This window comes from Cyprinus carpio, chromosome B20, assembly GCF_018340385.1.
Source record: "Cyprinus carpio isolate SPL01 chromosome B20, ASM1834038v1, whole genome shotgun sequence".
Classification (NCBI taxonomy): Eukaryota; Metazoa; Chordata; class Actinopteri; order Cypriniformes; family Cyprinidae; genus Cyprinus; species Cyprinus carpio.
Window position 1 is genome coordinate 4,894,880 of NC_056616.1, and position 18,138 is coordinate 4,913,017.

The window sequence follows — 18,138 nt, forward strand, 5'->3', positions numbered from 1 at the left end:
ACAAAATACAATTATAAAAACCTCATTTATTTCAGATTCTGTAAACAGTATGGTTAAGCTTCTCTAGCTACCCCATAGACACAACCATTTTTATTATAAACTGAGCCTGATATAACTCTACATAACACTTAAACTACCTAACATATACTATTATCGAAACATACTAAAAACTGATCTACTTTTAACTTTTATAATTCCCCGGATGGGGATACACCGTTCCCGGAAGTACTGCAATACCGGGTCGATGCGTGGAGTGGACGGAGCAAGCCCCTATTCCATCTCCAGTATCCAAAAATCAATTTAATATATGGTCCCCGGATAGGGGACGTATCAGATATTAAACTGATAAGAACAGATACTACACTTGATCTTAGCCAAAAGGCCGAGAAGCGATAACTACAAACTGTCAGCGCTGATGGAGTCATTCAGCGCGCTACACGTCTGAGAGACGGTGAGACGCGACCGAGCGCCTGAAAAACACTCCACACTACAAACACCAACTCACACACACTCAAAACACTGCACACTACAAACACTAACTCACAGACACTCACAGGAACACTCACGACGAGCTGAAAACCTCCTCAAGACACGCGGATTCTTCTACTTCCGGTACGCTGCGTTCCCCTCGTCCAATCAAACACGAGGACGGAGTTAGCGGACCATAAAACGGGTTTAACTCTCTTGACAGTTTCTGTTAATCATAAAATAAGACACTGAAGTCTTTCTACTCGAGTTCAGACAGCAGACAGATAAAATAGCAATGAAAAAAATTACGCTTTTCACACGCTTTCATTCGCTTGAAGCGCCTCGTGTGGTTAAATGCGGTACTGGACGAACAACAACAGCGCCATTAAACAAAAGACTTACCATCCACAAACCTACAGATCAATATTAATACTGTGAACATATCAAAATACTCAAATCACCTGCAAAATACAACAACAAACAAACAAAAATAAAAAATACCCTTCATTACTGCAGCAATCCAAGAATGGGGGAGAGCTCCAAAATAAAACACACCTGAAATCAATTATCAGCGTTAGTAAACAGTTCAAAATGCTAATACTGTTAAAACAGTTTTGTTAATTGAAATAAAGCTGAAATAAAATAAAATGAAACAAATATATTATTTATCATATTGTATATTAATATAAAATCTAATATAAATATTAAATGAAAAACTTATTTTAACATCAAAAGCATTTTAATAAAATATAATATTATAAAATATAATTTATAATTTAATTAAAAAATATTAAAACTACACACAGACAAAAATATATATTCTGTAAATTATATACAATGTTTGCCTAAAAAAAAAAAAAATAGAGGGAATTAAATTATTTTCTGTGCTCATCAATATTAAGCTACAAATTGTGTAGCTGGAGCTGCAGTGAAGTATTCAACCCGGACTCTTTCTGGAAGTCCAGGAAGTTTGTTTGGTTGTTGTAAACGCTGTTTCAAACCTGTGCTAATATTGTAAAGTGCACTATTCATATAACATCCATAATGCATCCAGAAGTCTTACAGTCCTGTTTAAGAGCTCCTCTATCATCTTAAGACATTCAGTGCTATAAACACACATTACTGTAAACAGAAGAATAGCAGTGAATCACGAGCTTGAACTCTGCTGAGGGTTATAGAGCGGCTTCACTGGAGTTAACAGAGCTCTGGAGGAAACCCTGCGGACTCAGAGATGGACTGAAGATCTGTGGGAACGGAGGTGTGAGTTTACTGGCGCCGGGCAGCAGCTGAACCACCCTGCGCACACACACACACACACAGACACAGACACAGACACACACACAGACACACACACACACACACACACACACACACACACACACACACACACACACACACACACAGTGTTACATCACTGCACTGATCTTCCGGCTCTGAGACATCATGCTGTCTGTCTGTGTGTGTGTGTGTGTGTGTGTCTGTGTGTTTGTGTCTCACAGTGGTGATGATGGGTAATGTGACCTGATGTATGCGGTCAGAACATCCTCTCCGGAGCGCTTGGATAATATTAGACCAACAATATTCACAGTAGACATCAGTGTTATTTTACTATTATTATATATTAGTTAGATATATATATATATATTATAGATATTATTAACATTCTGATCTATTATAGTTTTTATTAACATTCTGATTTAGGTTTTATATTTATATTTTTAGTCATTTTTAGTATTTTAATCATTTTATTTATTTATTGTTTACATTTATCTGTCACATTTCTATGTTCATTATTAGTTTTTTTTATATTGCTTTTTATTAATTTATTCCAGTTTTATCCATCACATTTTTATGTGCAATATTAGTGTTTTATATTGCTGTTTAGGTTTATTTGATTTCAGTTATAAATGCTTCATTAATTTATTCAGTTTTATAAATCATATCTTGTTATTGCCATAATTCGTTTTTTTTTTAAATGTTACTATTTTGATTAATTTATTTTTATTATACTTTAATTTATACATTTTTGTGCATTATTAGTTTTTTTACAATTACTATTTGGTTTTAATTTAAACATATTTCACTTTTATTCATCACATTTTTGTGCGCATTATTGTTTTTTTATCATTAATATTTAAGTTTAATTAATTTTATCAATCATATTTTATGCACATTATTAGTATTTTCATATTATTATTGAGATGTAATTTATTTCAATTACATTTTCTATGAGCATTATTAGTGTTAATATTGATATTTATGTTTAATTTATTTTTATTCCACTTTTAATTTTTATTTACTTCCAATTAGTAATTTTTACTTAAACTAAATTAAACAAAAAATTAAATGTTTTCTTATTTAAACAACTAATTAAAATAGGTTTAAGTTTTTCATCTAATGTTTATATTTTATTTGATTTATTTCAGTTAACATAAATGTTTTTAGTAGTTTTAGTTAACAATAATAACCCTGGTGGACATCCGAGTAAAGTGTTACAAAATGAATTTTAATTGCATTTTAAATTCTAATTCAGTTCCAAAATTGTAAAGGCAGCAAAAATGGTGTTAATTTTCTGAATGCATACTAATATTAAAAATCCAAACACACCATATTAATTAACCTAAATCATGCAAAATTAAACAAACCATCCAATAATATGTATGATTTTTTAAAATTAATCTTTATGTTCAATTCAATTCAATTCAATTCAAGTTTATTTGTATAGCGCTTTTTACGATACAAATCATTACAAAGCAACTTTACAGAAAATTAAGTTTCTACAATTGCATAATTATGTGTATTAGTCAATAACACAATAACTAGTGCTCTTCAACAAGAGGACAAGCACACACTCAAGCTTCGAACCTGACTAAACTCTGTGCATCTAAACCTCTGAGAGTCACTGTCTGGCTGAAACAGCGCCGTCTCCGGTCTCAGGACACGCTGATACGGGTCTCCAGGGCAAAACATCAGCAAACGCGTCCAGAGCGTCAGGCAGACAGCCGCCGTGCATCATGGGAAACGGGACAGAGCCATACGCTGAAACAACCTGCAAAACACAGATGCTTGAAGTCATACAGTGAGTTAGACGCTAAAGCAAGGCCCTGTGATTCCCATGGTGTGGAAAAAACAGACATAACTGGGGGATTTTATTTAATAAAAACTATACACAAAACTTGAACATTATGGTCCTCGGTGTGAACAGACCTTTAGATTTCCTTTAAACAAAGCTGTACATTAAACTTCTGGACTCAGAATCCAGTGGAATCAGCGTTATTGTTGTTAACAAAAACTAAAACTAACAGTTTTGTTAACTTAAAAAAAAAATTATATATGTATATGTATATATATATATATATAGCCTATATATTATATATATATATATATACATACACACACACACACACACACACACACACACACACACATATATATATGAAAATAAGATGAAAAACTAAAACTAAATAACATTAAAAATATATATTTTCAGTAGGAAGTAAATAATAAATCAAAGACTAATAAGCTTTTAAAAATGCAGATCATTGTTATTTTAATACCATTGATATACAAATGTAGTTTTTATTGATATTTTTGGTTTCCATTTTAATTTTAGTTACAGTCAGCGTTTTTTTTTTCTTGTGCGTTTTTGTAATTTTTATTTATTTTAATTAATTTATATTCACTATTCAGTTTTAGAAATTTAGTATTAATTTTAATACATCGAGTTTAACAAAACGAAAATGAGAAATGTTGCCTTGGCAAGTGCCAGAAATATGTTTTCTGAAATGTATAAATGTAATTAAGAATCAAGTAACATTTTTTTATAGTTACAGGATAATCGTTAAAACTACAATTACTAAAATTAAAATAAATAACTATAGCATTGTTTTTTAAATATAAAAACACACTACAGTTCAAAAGTTTGGGATCAGTGAGACTTGTAATGTTTTAAAAGAAGTCTCTTCTGCTCATCAAGGCTGCATTTATTTGATCAGAAATACATGAAAAAAACTGAAAAATTTTGAAAAATGTTATTAGAATATAAAATAATGGTTTCTATTTTAATATCCTTTAAAATATAATTTATTTCTGTGATGCGCAGCTGAATTTCCATCATCATTACTCCAGTCTTCAGTGTCACATGATCTTCAGAAATCATTCTAATATGCTGATTTATTATTTTATATTTAAATATATTTTCGGGAACTGTGATACTTTTTTCAGGATTCTTTGATGAATAAAAATTATTCAAAATCTAAATCTTTTCTAACAATATAAATCTTTGCGATCACTTAACAATTTAACACATCCTTGTAGGGCTGTGCGATTAATCGAAATCGTCATAAAATCACGATTTGAGCGTGCGGGATTTCTAAATAGTTTTATAGCACGATTTTCAGCGCCCCGACCTCCCGCAGCATGCTACCCGATCCAATCAGAATGAAGCGCGCCTAAGTGGAGCGCGAGAACAGAACAGACTGGGCACATGCCTACCTAACTCCAGGTTCACACACTCTGTCTGTGATGCGTATTTTTTCCGAGCCCATGTTAATGGATCAGAGCGTTCACACCGCACACGGAAAAAGATGTGAACAGAAAAGGTTAGAAATAAAAAGGTGCGAAAAGAATGAATATCTAGCGCATGAGCATAGAGAGTTGTGAGTGCACAGGACAGAGTTTGAGCGAGAGGAGACACGTTTTAAGTGCGCGCATTCTCTCCGAGCGAGAGCAGCGTGTATCTGAGCGCGCGTCTGGTTTTGTGACAAAACAATGGAAATCTGCGTGCGAGCGGAGAGATTCGCGCTCGCGCATTATTTTAATGTGCTTTTGCCCTGCGTTACAAAATAACGCGCTCCAAAACTATTTCTGCTGCTTCTGCACCGCATACACATAGACTACTAAATACGCACTGCAAACGGAGTACGTCAGGGTTTTTCTTACATTGAATTTTTTTTGGCGGCCGTCAAAACGATTTTTTGTCCCTCCAAAGCCTTATTTGATGTGTAATTGGGTTTTGTGAGTGAAGCAGGCGGAGTGACGGAGAGAACGAGCACAGCGCCCCTCCACCGCGCGCGCACTCTCCGTCTTCAGTTCTGTCTTTGCTCTCTCCCTCGCATTAAAATCAACTGATCCTAAAGGTCGGAAGACCGAATCCATGCGTGTCTCGGTCCAATAAATACCAACTTTGCGCGGGGGAATGCACTACTACAATTGCCAGTAGCCAATGAGTTTACACTGAATAGGCCGGCTGTTTCACGTGGTGCATTCGGAGAATATTTTTGCTGAATTACCGCTGGGGTGTGAATTGCAGTCAAAAAAAAAAGTTGCCTTATCTTCTCTTACAACTTGTGACAAGCATTCCGCACATGCAGCTGACATAACTTTAAATAAACGCAAAAAAATAAAATAAAAAAAATCTATCCAGTTATGAAGTGTTTTGTGTGTGTGTGTGTGTGTGTGTGTGTGTGTGTGTGTTGACAAATCTTTCGCGATGTCCTAACAGCCAGGATTCCCACACAACACGTCCGCTAAAGTCCGATTCATTATCAGGAATGGTTAAAGCCAGAGACCTGCACTCCCGCGGGACCCAGCGCAACCGAGTGCAGCGCGGGACAGTAGTTGATGGGTGAATGCGGATGCGGGCGGGAAGATATTATTGTGTGCGGGTTGCGGGAAAAAAAATATTTGCGGGACTCCCGCAAAGTGGAAATATCTAACAAAATAAAATAACTAGAAACAAATAATCCTAAAAAAATAAAAAAAAAAAAAAAAAAAAAAAAAAAAACGATTTACAGGCGCATGGTCAGAAGCTAACTCTCGCGTGGTTCATAGGCGCGGAACAGCCAAGCCTACCACACATCTGCAGAGGCAAAATGTCTGCACCGCATGACTCAGGTGAATCGCTTAGTGCTGTGCTACAGATATTAGTAAGTTATTAAAGAAAGGAACATGCAAAACTACAAAACAAAGGAAAATCTGATATTTGGAAATGTCGTTCAGCAGTATGCGACAGCGATGGAAAGCACCTTCCTTTTGCGAGCTGTGACAAATGCAGCAAAATACTCACATATACAGCAGTATTAGGCCCTAGGCTACTTTTCCTTTGAACATGAAATAAATCCAGGTTTATTATTATTATATAATTTATTAGGCTATAATATAGCCTAATTATTATAGGTATATTTTTTTATTTACATTTCTTACTTTTTTTTCTTTTTTTTACTGTATTTCTATATTCTAAGTTCCTTGTTCGTGTTCATCCATTTAATTAAACGCAAATAAAACGAAACATTTGTTTATTTTCCCTTTCTTTTTTAAATTTATATTCAACAGGGGAGCAAGTGGAAAAATAACAGAGTAGCAGGCAGAATATGCAATGTATTTAAAAAAAAAAAAACTACTTATACGTTTACCCGCGGGATTTTGAGGGCGGGAGCGGGACGAAACTTGATTGTTTGCGGGCGGGAGAAAATAACATTTTTTTTGCGGGAGCGGGCCAAAATCTTGCGGGAGCCCGCGCAGGTCTCTAGTTAAAGCAGTTGGTCTGCCCGTCAGTGTCTGAATCGGTGTTTAACAATTACTTCTTAGAAGAACATACACATCTGAAATGAGAAAGTAAGTGTGCTTACCCCATTTAGCAAGAGTGTTAAGTAAAATTTAGCCTTAATAATCCCCAGTATGTATAGGCCTATGACAGTGTGTAGTAAATTACCTATAAAATCATTTAGTTAGACTGGATTGAGATGAAACTAGATCAAAGCACAAAGCAAGCTGTTGCTAGCTAGCTGCTAACGCTACGTTTTTAATGCTACTTTTTAATTGACATAATTATACTAAAATAATTATCAGGTCTATCAAAAAAGGATTTTATCTTTCAAAGCTATGAAAGCCAGTCGTGGAAAAATCACAGCTTTTTTGCAAAGAGGGCAAGAAAGGATGACAGTGAGGGTGACAGGTAATATCGGTGTCTGATAATTGCATAATTTGTAAATAGATAAATTGTGATACCTTTGACATTTCAAATATAATTTGGTATCGATGATGTTTACATGTAAAATAAGTTGTAATCGTTTTCTTTTACTATCTAGCCTGACAGTGATCGTTTTTTCATGAATAAATAGGATAAGAAAAAAAAAATCACAAACTGTTTCTTTGTATTTATTTTAAATGTAAAATTTATTGTCAATATTGGGCTTGCGGATCATGTGGGTACTAGGGTACTCTTTGCTGTGTTTGGATGACCATGTCGGTCAGCCACCACCGAAGACCAATTTTGACCCAGGAAAAACCCTGTACGTGTGAACCTGTATAATGTAGCTATAACAAATCTATTTCAACACCTGAGGCACCGCTACAATGAGCTCTATGACCAATGCATGGCAAAAAATAAAAATAAAAATAAAATCCCTGGACACGGGATTTATTTAATTATTATTATTTTTTTGGCATATGTCTAGACCAGTGGTTCTCAACCTTTTTTTTCCACCGGGCCGCACTATGGTCCAAGTGCAAGTCTGCCTTAAAAACAAATGTATCCATTCTGATGCTCAATTTTAACTAATGGCTGTTGATGACTATATCTGTATTGATCTGTATTGAATTCTGCCAAAGTGCACGCTTGTAAATGTTCATTAAACGCGATAATTATTAGAGTAGGTCTGCTTATGTCTGAAAATAGGCTAATATAGCCTATGAAAAACAAAACAAAAATATTGTACATAAAAACATTAGGCTATAGCTTTTTTTTTTTTTTTTTTCGTTCAGCACGTGGGCCGCATTTGAATTCGTGACGGGCTGCGGGTTGAGAATCACTGGTCTAGACATTTTGTAACACCTTTACTTAGTGATTATTTTGACTTATGTCTGTTCTAGAGACATGTTACAACTTTTTGATAAAGCTCTAATTGGTTTTCTTTTAGAAATATGTTTCAAATTCATACTGAATGCATTTATGACTGTAAAGCATGTCTGTGTGTGTCAAAATCGTGATTAAAATCGAAATCGCAAAATTGATCAAAGAAATCGCGATAGGTTTTTTTTGTCCATATCGCACAGCCCTAGTGTGTTGTTCAGTCTCAGTCGAGCGCGAGCGCCAGAACTGAGCTGGAGAGATACCACCGCGCCGGCTGACAAACATCACAACACATGTGAGAACACTGATGAGAGTTCCGCTCCTTGATTCTGATTGGCTGAGCCACGTTTGAAGCTGTTACACTACAAACATACCCCTTTGTTTACATCTGTGTGTTGCTCGGCAACCACTTTGTTGCAACCACAGCTGTTTCTGAGGAACTACATTGTTTGGTGGAAGAATACTGTTTTTATTAATATCATTACACTTTATTTGCTCTATTTTATTCTGTGAAACCTTACTACGTGTATGAAATAACCGTTTTATAAAAGCAATAAGCCTCATGAAGCCGTGGTTTACAGTGAATTTATAACAGCTAAAGGGGTTTTAGTCACGATGCGAACCTAACAACGCCCCTTATCTGTTATAAATTCACTGTAAACCACGGCTTCACATAAAACACTCTCATCATCAGAGATGGAGGGACACGCCAGAATATATCATGAAACACCCACTGAACATATCAGAAAATACACCAGATCACAGATACTGAACAAATCATTCAGATCAGTCTTATTTTACTATTATAGTTTGTACACATTTTTAATTTTTTTATTTTAATTTTAAATCTGAGTAGTTTTGTTGTGTGTTTTTGTCATTTTTATTTATACTCATATTTTTAAAAATAGTTTTCAGCTGTCATTTTAATTTTAGTTAAAGTCTGAACGATTATGAGGAGTGTTTTTCTCATATTATTAGATTTTTAAAAAAAATATGCCAAACAAATAAATTAAATAATAAATCTTATTTCCGTTTTAGTTTTAGAAGGAAGTCAATATAATAAGGAAATAAATATAATAAATCAACAACTAAAAAGATGTTAATGATACACCTGATCATCAGATAATGAATAAATGAACAGATCAGTGATATTTTAGGATAACTGATATATTATTATAGTTTTTATTCATATATATATATTAAGTATGAGTAGTTTTGTTGTTCGTTTTTGTCATTTTTATTATTACTGCTTTTTAAATATGCCTATACAGTCTTTATTAATTTTATTTCTCAATTTTATTTTGTTTTAGAAGGACAGAAATATAATAAGGAAGTAAATATAATAAATCAACAACTAAAAAGATGTTAATAATACACCTGATCATCAGATACTGAATAAATGAACAGATCAAACAAATACACTATTATAGTTTTTATTAAATCATTTTGAGTTTAGTTAAAGTTTTAGTCATTTTGTTGCGTATTATATATTTTATTTGTTAATATGGCTATATAGCTTTTATCATTTTTACATCAGTTTTAGTTTTAGTTATGTTATGACTACAAGTTAAACTAAACAAAATTTGAAAAAAAAAAAAGGCAAAAATCGAAATATTTATATATATTTTTTAGTCACTTGGTTTAGTTATAGTTAATGACAACAGATTGAATTTCTTACGTCATAGTTGAGCAGTGGGAAGGTCGTGGGTGGAGGGGGGCGTCTCGTTAACCCGCCTCTCAGGGTCAAAGGGCAGAAGAAGGAGCTGTGATTGGCCATCTGGAGCGTTCCTAACGCAACATGAAACCAGTTTAAATAGCTGAAAAACGGCTGGATTTATGTTTTCATTCAAGATACAATGATGTTAAGTTAGTATCTCACCGTGTCTGGGTGATTGACAGGTGCCACGCCCCAGGTGAGGATGCCACGCCCTCCGTAAGAGTCCTGCAGCAGCTCTGTGACCTTTGACCCCAAGCCAAGATCGCACAACACCTGAAAACCCTGAGCTCAGGAAAACAGAAGCACATTAGGATTCTCACTTACAGAACAGAGTATAATACAACCTGTAAATACTGTAAATACGCACAACACATTATTTCAATGATTTTGCAAATAAGCATTGCTCATTTTCCCAAGAAACTTTGCATTCGCTTGCAAAACTATGGAAGCTCATTTTTTTGCCACATAAGAAATAAATCATACTTCGTTAAGTCATAATAGCGCCTCCCCCTGACCAAACCCCTCCAGACGCTCCGACTCACTGACCACACACACACACACACACACACACACACACACACACTCTCAGAGAGCAGATGCTTTCAAACCCTCAGTGCAGTCACATTATTACAGTCACACTCACGTCAAGACTGTCGAGTTCTTGTAGGAAGGTGTTTTTGGTGGGAGGACTTTCTTTATGGGTCATAATCTGTCCTTCCCTAAGAGCAGAGAAAACAGTGATTCAGCTCATAATTAGAATTCATAAACACTGAAACACAACAAAGTTGGGCTGCGTCATTAATCAAAATAAAAACTGAAATGGCGGTATGGCCTAACATTTAAAAATTAAGAAATTAAGATAGTCATAAATATTAGTATTATAATTTTAAAATGTAATGTAAAATTATTATTATTTTTTAATAATTATTATTTCCTAATAATTATTTCCTTTCTATTCCTCAAAGAATCCTGAAAAAATTTACTCAACTGTTTTAAATATTATTAATAATAATAATGAATGTTTTAAGCAAAAAAAAAAAAAAAAAAAAAAAAAAAATCAGTATATTAGAATGATTTCTGAAGATGATGTGACACTGAAGACTGGAGTAATGATGCTGAAAATACAGCTGTGCATCACAGAAATAAATTACAGTTTAATGTATATTCACATAGAAAAACATTATTTTAAATGGCAATATTATTTCAAAATTTTACAGTTTTTTTCTGTATTTTTTATCAAATAAATGTAGCTTTGGTGAGCCGAAGAGGTTTATTTATTGCTTTTGCTGTAAAATCATAGGTAATGAACATGTATATGAATATCTCCTTTCAAACAGAGTTATAAGCTGTCAGACTCTTTGTCATTTTGTTTATTTTTACCACACTTTTCCTGTACTAACACTAACTGTACTTTATTATGTAGAAACGATTATTTACCAGAGTAAAATACAGGTGCAGATAGACCCTAGACCTGTAAGCTACAGCCTTTCTTCTTTTCGGAAGCTATAATCACGTGACAGGTCGTATGTGTATTCTTCTAGTTTTATAATAGTTAATAATATGTACATAAACTGAACATAAACTGGCTGTTAAACAAACTCACCTGTAAATTCCACCAGTGCGTCCCGATAATGTTGGAATAATGTCCCAGCTGGAGTGTAACTACCTCCCTGCACGTGCCACTAATGATGTCCTTTAAATATTAAAATATTTTAATCATCGGTTTAATCAAACTGAATATGATATTTCTCAAGAAGTGTTTGGAAAACACACGGCGGCCGCTACAGACGAACTTCCGCCTCTGGCAATCCCGCACTCCGATTGGCTGCCGCAGCGCACCTAGCGTTGTGATTGGCTGAGGGAGCTGTCGCTCGGCGGAGGAGTAATTTGTTTTCACCGCGCCTGATTCGCGCACATGTGCAGCGCCAGTAAACGATTTTCAGAATAGCTGTCATGTTATGAAAAGTAAATAAATGCATTCCTTGTATCTGAAAAATTTCATTTAATCATAAGCTAGTTTCGTTACCTTTCAGATGAACAACAAAACACGATTATTCAGATACGAATGCGTGTTCTGCTCTAGTTCTGTACAGTCAGAATTAATATTTTTTAGTCCAGCTTTTATCAGCTGACTTCTAACACGTGAAAACTGATTTATTATCATTATTTGTTATTTTCTAACATGCTTAATGGAGCAGTTTTGTAGTGCAACCTTTTAAAAAGTAGTACGCATCAAAATAGGCTTTTCTTTAAACTCTCTGGTCTAGGCGTTGACGAGAGTCACGTGACACCGAGAGAGCTGATTTACCTGCGGACTGTCACACCTGTGCGTGTCTGATCACAGCGATACTGACACTTCTGAGCGCTTATAATATTCGATATACGTGTATTTAACTTTCTCGATGGAGTTTCAGGTAAGAAACAACAGTGTTTTCTCTCTTTCTCAAACTTCAAGGCGGTTGTTTGTTGAGAAATATTAAAGTTTAATGTGAAATCTCTCAAGCTGTACAGAAGGTCGTGTTTGAATATTATATTAGTGCAGTTGTAAGAGCAGTGTTGGCTCTAAATGAAGCGTTCGGCTGTATTTGTGAGTAGTTTCTTCTGGATGTTGTGTTGATTTCCGTGAGCTCAGGTGGAAACTGGCTGAACTGCATTACTCTACACTCAGCTGCTGCTCGCTGATTCACTTAATGTTTACACTCATGAATCAGAGGAACACTGAAGTTCTGTGTGTGTGTGTGTGTGTGTGTGTGTGTGTGTGTGTGTGTGTGTGTGTGTGTTAAATGCTGACTAATGCATGAGGAATCTCTTCACTGATCAATCCTGATCCACCAGCTCTGCTTGAACTTTGTGTTGGATTTATGAATATAGAAAGCAGATGGTGGGTTTTTGATACAGATGCTTATTTTATATTATATACAGTTGTTTTATAATAATATAATAATTTATGTTATGTTTAAAATGATAAGATTTTATAATCTATATTTTACACAACATTATATCTATATCTATCTGTTCAAAAGTTTGGGATCATTGAGACTTGTAATGTTTTTTAACGAAGTCTCTTCTGCTCTTCAAGGCTGCATTTATTTGATCAGAAATACAGCAAAAACTGTAATATTGTGAAATATTATTGCAATTTAAAACAGCTGTTTTCTTTGTGAATATCTGTTAAAATAGAATTTATTTCTGTGATGCAAAGCTGAATTTTCAGCATCATTACTCCAGTCTTCAGTGTCACATGATCTTCAGAAATCATTCTAATATGATGATTTATTATAAATATTGGAAACAGTTTTGTTATACTTTTTTCAGGATTCTTTGATGAATAACGTTAAAAAGAACAGCATGCATTTAAAATGGAAATCTTTTCTTACAATATAAGTATTATCACTTTTTTTTTTAAAATCAATTGTACACATCCTTGCTGAATAAAAGCATTCGTTTCTTTCAAAAAATAAAATACCAACCCCCAACTTTTGTATGCATATTGTTAGAAAATTGTTCTGTTTTGAATAAATGCTGTTCTTTTTAACTTTATTCCTCGGAAAGGATTTAAGGAAACAACCAGAACTGTTAATGGGGTAATAATAGTTAACAGATTCATCTGCAGTATTTGGGCACTTTGAGATGATGTCGATTTGCCGAATTGTTCTTTCTCTGTTTAGGACTCTGTTAGTGGAGATCTTCATATTCATCCTGAACTCAAAGAGTCTGATTGGAGTTAGATTTAGCACTTAAACCACAGAGATGATCGCAGATCGGCAGTCCAGCCCAGAAAATCAGACTGATCTCAACATGCTGAAGCATCCAGACAAGCTCAGACCTCCAGAGCCCAGCGAGCTCCTCAGATGTGATGGAGATCAGCCGGAGAGCAGCAGAGAGCGGGAGGAACCGAGCGAGCGGATGGAGACGCAGGAGAAGCCACGGGACGTAGGTGACGGCTCGCCGGCTGAGGATGATGGAGAACCGCTCCAGGACGCCTGGTGTCCAGAGAAAGCCATGCAGGCGTTCACACCGAACGTGATGATCGTGCAGCCGACGGGACACGAGGATGTCCAGAAACACATTGAGATGGAGAAGATTCCTCTGTATGTGCAGAGCTTCCACACAAACCCTCCTGAACACTTCCACCCGCCGTGGATCGATGATATAGACAAACCCCAAAGTAAATGACTCGTCTGAACAGCTTTAATAATCAGTATGGTTTGTTTTCAAAGCATTTGTGACTCTGGAGCACAAAAGCAGTCTTAAGTCTCTGGGGTATATTTGTAGCAGTAGCCAAAAATACATTGTATGAGTCAAAATTATACATTTTTCTTTTATGCCAAAAATCATTAGGATGTTAAGTAAAGATCATGTTCCATGAAGATATTTTGTCAATTTCCTACCGGAAATATATCAAAACTTAATTTGTTATTAGTAATATGCATTGCTAAGAATTCATTTGAACAACTTTAAAGATGATTTTCTCAATATTTAGATTTTTTTGCTCCCTCAGATTCCAGATTTCCAAATAGTTGTATCTCAGACAAATATTGTCCTCCTAACAAACCACACATCAATGGAGAGATTATTTACTCATCTTTCAGATGATGTATAAATCTCAATTTCGAAAAAACTGACACTTAAGACTGGTTTTGTGCTCTAGAGTCACATAGACCCAGATTTGTGTGGAACTGACAGTATTTATGATCTAAAAATCAATACAGTAATGGAAAATCTTTATTAGTAATAGAGTAATTGTGTACTGCTTAGTATATGGATTTAAAAAAATAGTATGAAGTAACAATAGTATGAAGAATGCGCACAAATGCATAAGTCACAGTATTGGCATTATAATGTTGTGTTAAATTCAGTAAATGCAGTCATTTCTAATTATAGTAATTGCATTTTGTGTAAAACATTAAATTTTTTTTAGAGTCAGTCTGATAAAATAAATGATTTAAGAAAATACGATTGGTTTCTGTTTAAAATCGGGATTGGTTTTTTGGGTTGGTCGTTGTATTTAAACTGAAAGATGTTATTTAAATGTCACTGATTATTAATTTTTATTAATATTTAAAGTGAGTTTTTAATTTTAGTTAAATTTTAGTACTTTTGTTGTGTTTTCGTAATTTTATTAGCTTTTTAAAAAAAATATGTCTAAAGTATGTAGTTTATTAATAGATTTAGTTAAATTTTTTGTTTATTTTAGTACATCAAGTTAAACTAAAAAATGAAATAAATAAGCTGAAATACATACAAGTTGTTTTAATATTTTCTTATGTTTTAGTTTAACTTATTTTATTATTATTTTGAATGATTTTTATTTTTATATTTCCTGTTTTTTTTTTCTAATATCATTTTTTTTTTTTTTTCAAATTAGGTTCAGTTTTAGTTATTTTAGTAAGTTAAACCAAATAAAAATGAGTTTAAACATAACAGAAATGTTGTTTTGGCAACTTCCTGAAATAAAATGTTTATTCATGTTATTCCAGTTAACATATTTTTTGATATTTTAATTTTAACTTGTATTTCACGTGGCAAAATAAAATATCTAAACATTTATTTAAAAAAAGTTACTTAAATGTTAAATTAAAATAAAATTAAAAAGTTGGTTTATTTCGAGTAACAACAATTTTTTATAAGCTACAATAATACAATAACCTGGGTCAAGTAGAGTGGGATACAGTATAATACTGCACACATTATGGCAGATGAATCCAAAGTTCTTCTGGGCTAAAAGAAAGAGTGCTTGTTGATCACAGATCTCTGTGTCTCTCTCAGACAGTTGTGTGGAGGCTGTGCGGTTGTGTGTTTGTGTAACGGCTGCTGCAGTGATTTTCCCGTTACTGACGTGGGGAGGATACAAGCTCCTCCCCTTTGATGCCCCTCCCCTCGACAGCTCCGCCCTCAAATTGATCTACACACTGCGCTGTGCGTTCTTCGCCAGCATTCCCATCGTGCTGGGTGAGCAAATATGCATTTTATTTATATATATATATATACACACACACACACACACACACACAAAAGTTTGTTCAAAAGTTTGAGATTAACATTTTAAATATTTCTGAAAGAGTCTCTCCTGTTTATCAAGGCTGCATTTATCTGATCAAAAATACAGTAAAAATTGTGAAATATTATTGCAATTTAAAATAATTGTTTTCTATGTGAATATCTGTTAAACTGTAATTTATTTCTGTGATGTGCAGCTGTATTTTCAGCATCATTACTCCAGTCTTCAGTGTCACATGATCTTCAGAAATCATTCTTATATGCTGATTTGCTGCTCAAGAAACATTTCTGATTATTATCAATGTTGAAAACACTATATGAAAACAATATGTTTGTGGAACCCATGACACGTTTTATTTTCAGGTGTGCTGGTTCAGGGTGTGTCTCGTTTGAGGTTCGGGACGCTGAAGCCTCTGTTTGACGGGACGTGGGAGAATCGTGAGGTGGCCGTTCACTATTATTACGTGCGAGACTCGCTGCACCTGTACCTGCTCTACTTCCTGCAGCTCGCTGTCATGGCAACGTACACCCAACAGGAAATGCTCAAACTGGTGCCGCTCCTCACCATCATCTTCGTCTTCGGCAGGTGCGTGTTGGGAGCTACTTTTAAGACTCTTATATGTTATCTTATGTTTCATGGGAAAATGTTACTTTTAAGTTATGTTATGTTACTTGTAAGACTTTTAAATGTTGCATTTGGATTATTAAAATATTCTAAAGTTACATTGAGGGAGAGATTTTCAACTGTATAAAAAATATTCAATAAATAGAAATGTTACACATTCTCAACTTTTAAATGTAACATTTACACTATTACAATACTTTAAACATTACTAAATATGTGTTACATTGGTAAAATGGAGATATTTTCAACTGTATTTATAAGAAAATAAATTCAATAAATAGAAATGTTACACATTCTCAACTTTTTAAATGTAACATTTACACTATTACAACACTCTAAAATTACAAGGGATACATTTTGAACTGTATTTGCAAGTAAATTCAATAAATAGAAATGTTACTTGTTTCCTACTTGGAAAAATGTTACTTATTACTTTTAAAAGTAACATTTACATTATTAAAATACCAAGTAAATAATTGTAATAAACAGAGTTTTTTTTTTTTTTTTTTTTTTTTTTTGAAAAATAGATCATGTTACGTTACTTGTTGATTCCAAAAAGTACACAATTTTTGAATGTGTGTGCGTGTGTTTTATTCTCAGACTGATCTACTGGGTGTGTGTCGTGTTCGGCAGCAGTGTACGAGCGTTTGGATTCGCGCTCTCCTTCCTGCCTCTCCTTGTTCTGCTGGGCGCTAATCTTTATTTCATTGGCTCGGTCAGCGGACAGGAGGCGGTGTTTCATGTGGCCCCGCCCCCTACAGCTCCACCCCCAAAACAGAGGTGGTGGGGCTGAAAACCACGTCCGAAAAAAAAGTGAGCATCCAGCCAGACAATCAAAACAAAGACTGAAAGACTGAATGAAGGACTCTCGCTCGCACTGAAAGGCAGAGATGATGAATGGGACGAAACTCAAAACCAGTTTAACTGCTGCAGACACTCCTGATTCGGCCTTTCAGGAAATCTGACCTCAGTACTTACTCACTATGACTTCACACACACACGTCTGAAATCAGAAGAAGGAAACACAAAGTTATATCTGACTCCAAGAAAATGAAGTTTGTTTGAAGGACCATTGTAATGTCTTGTTTTATTTAATGACTATTAAACATTCATGTCTTAAATTCTCACTATTGCCCAAAAAATGTATTCTCTTTGCTGTATTGTGACAAAATTACTGGTATATTGTTAACAAAAAAAAAGGTTTAATTGTCATGAAAATAATGTCATAATGCAAGTATAAGGGAACTAAAATAGTAAAGTGTAATTGAATTATAACCTTGATGTGTATTTTCGAGATTAACTTAGTCTTGGATAATCATTGTAATTTTTTTTTTTTTGTTCTACAGGAAAGTATTTTGATGTTTCAGACATGTTGTTTTCGTCATGCTGTCATTAAAATTGCTGATATTTCACTGAATCATGCCATATTCCTCATATGGTTTCTAATAGTGCTGTCTTGTGTCTAGAATCTAAAGT

General features: G+C 34.3%; 2 protein-coding genes and 1 non-coding gene across 7 annotated transcripts in view; 1 reads left to right on the forward strand and 2 right to left on the reverse strand.

The window, feature by feature from the left end:
• Positions 1 to 18,138, reverse strand: part of LOC109113276 (AT-rich interactive domain-containing protein 1B-like) — an 849,861-nt gene that overhangs the window by 548,166 nt on the left and 283,557 nt on the right. The gene's annotated exons all lie outside the window — the stretch shown is intronic.
• On the reverse strand, positions 204 to 394 carry LOC122141144. The gene has a single exon (XR_006157570.1). It is a non-coding gene; the product is annotated as a U2 spliceosomal RNA (small nuclear RNA).
• Positions 12,311 to 17,466, forward strand: tmem79a (transmembrane protein 79a). The gene is made up of 5 exons (XM_042746454.1): positions 12,311 to 12,451; positions 13,706 to 14,205; positions 15,807 to 15,989; positions 16,401 to 16,623; positions 17,263 to 17,466. Exons 2-5 carry the CDS (start codon positions 13,788 to 13,790, stop codon positions 17,453 to 17,455), a joined length of 1,017 nt encoding a protein of 338 aa, XP_042602388.1. The 5' UTR covers positions 12,311 to 12,451; positions 13,706 to 13,787; the 3' UTR covers positions 17,456 to 17,466.

Excerpts from the sequence above, each read along its gene's own strand:
- tmem79a (XM_042746454.1), top strand. The coding sequence starts at position 13,788 with ATGATCGCAGATCGGCAGTCCAGCCCAGAAAATCAGACTGATCTCAAC. Across the intron at positions 14,206-15,806 it reads TGATATAGACAAACCCCAAA|ACAGTTGTGTGGAGGCTGTG; the intron begins GTAAATGACTCG and ends TGTCTCTCTCAG. Across the intron at positions 16,624-17,262 it reads ATCATCTTCGTCTTCGGCAG|ACTGATCTACTGGGTGTGTG; the intron begins GTGCGTGTTGGG and ends TTTTATTCTCAG.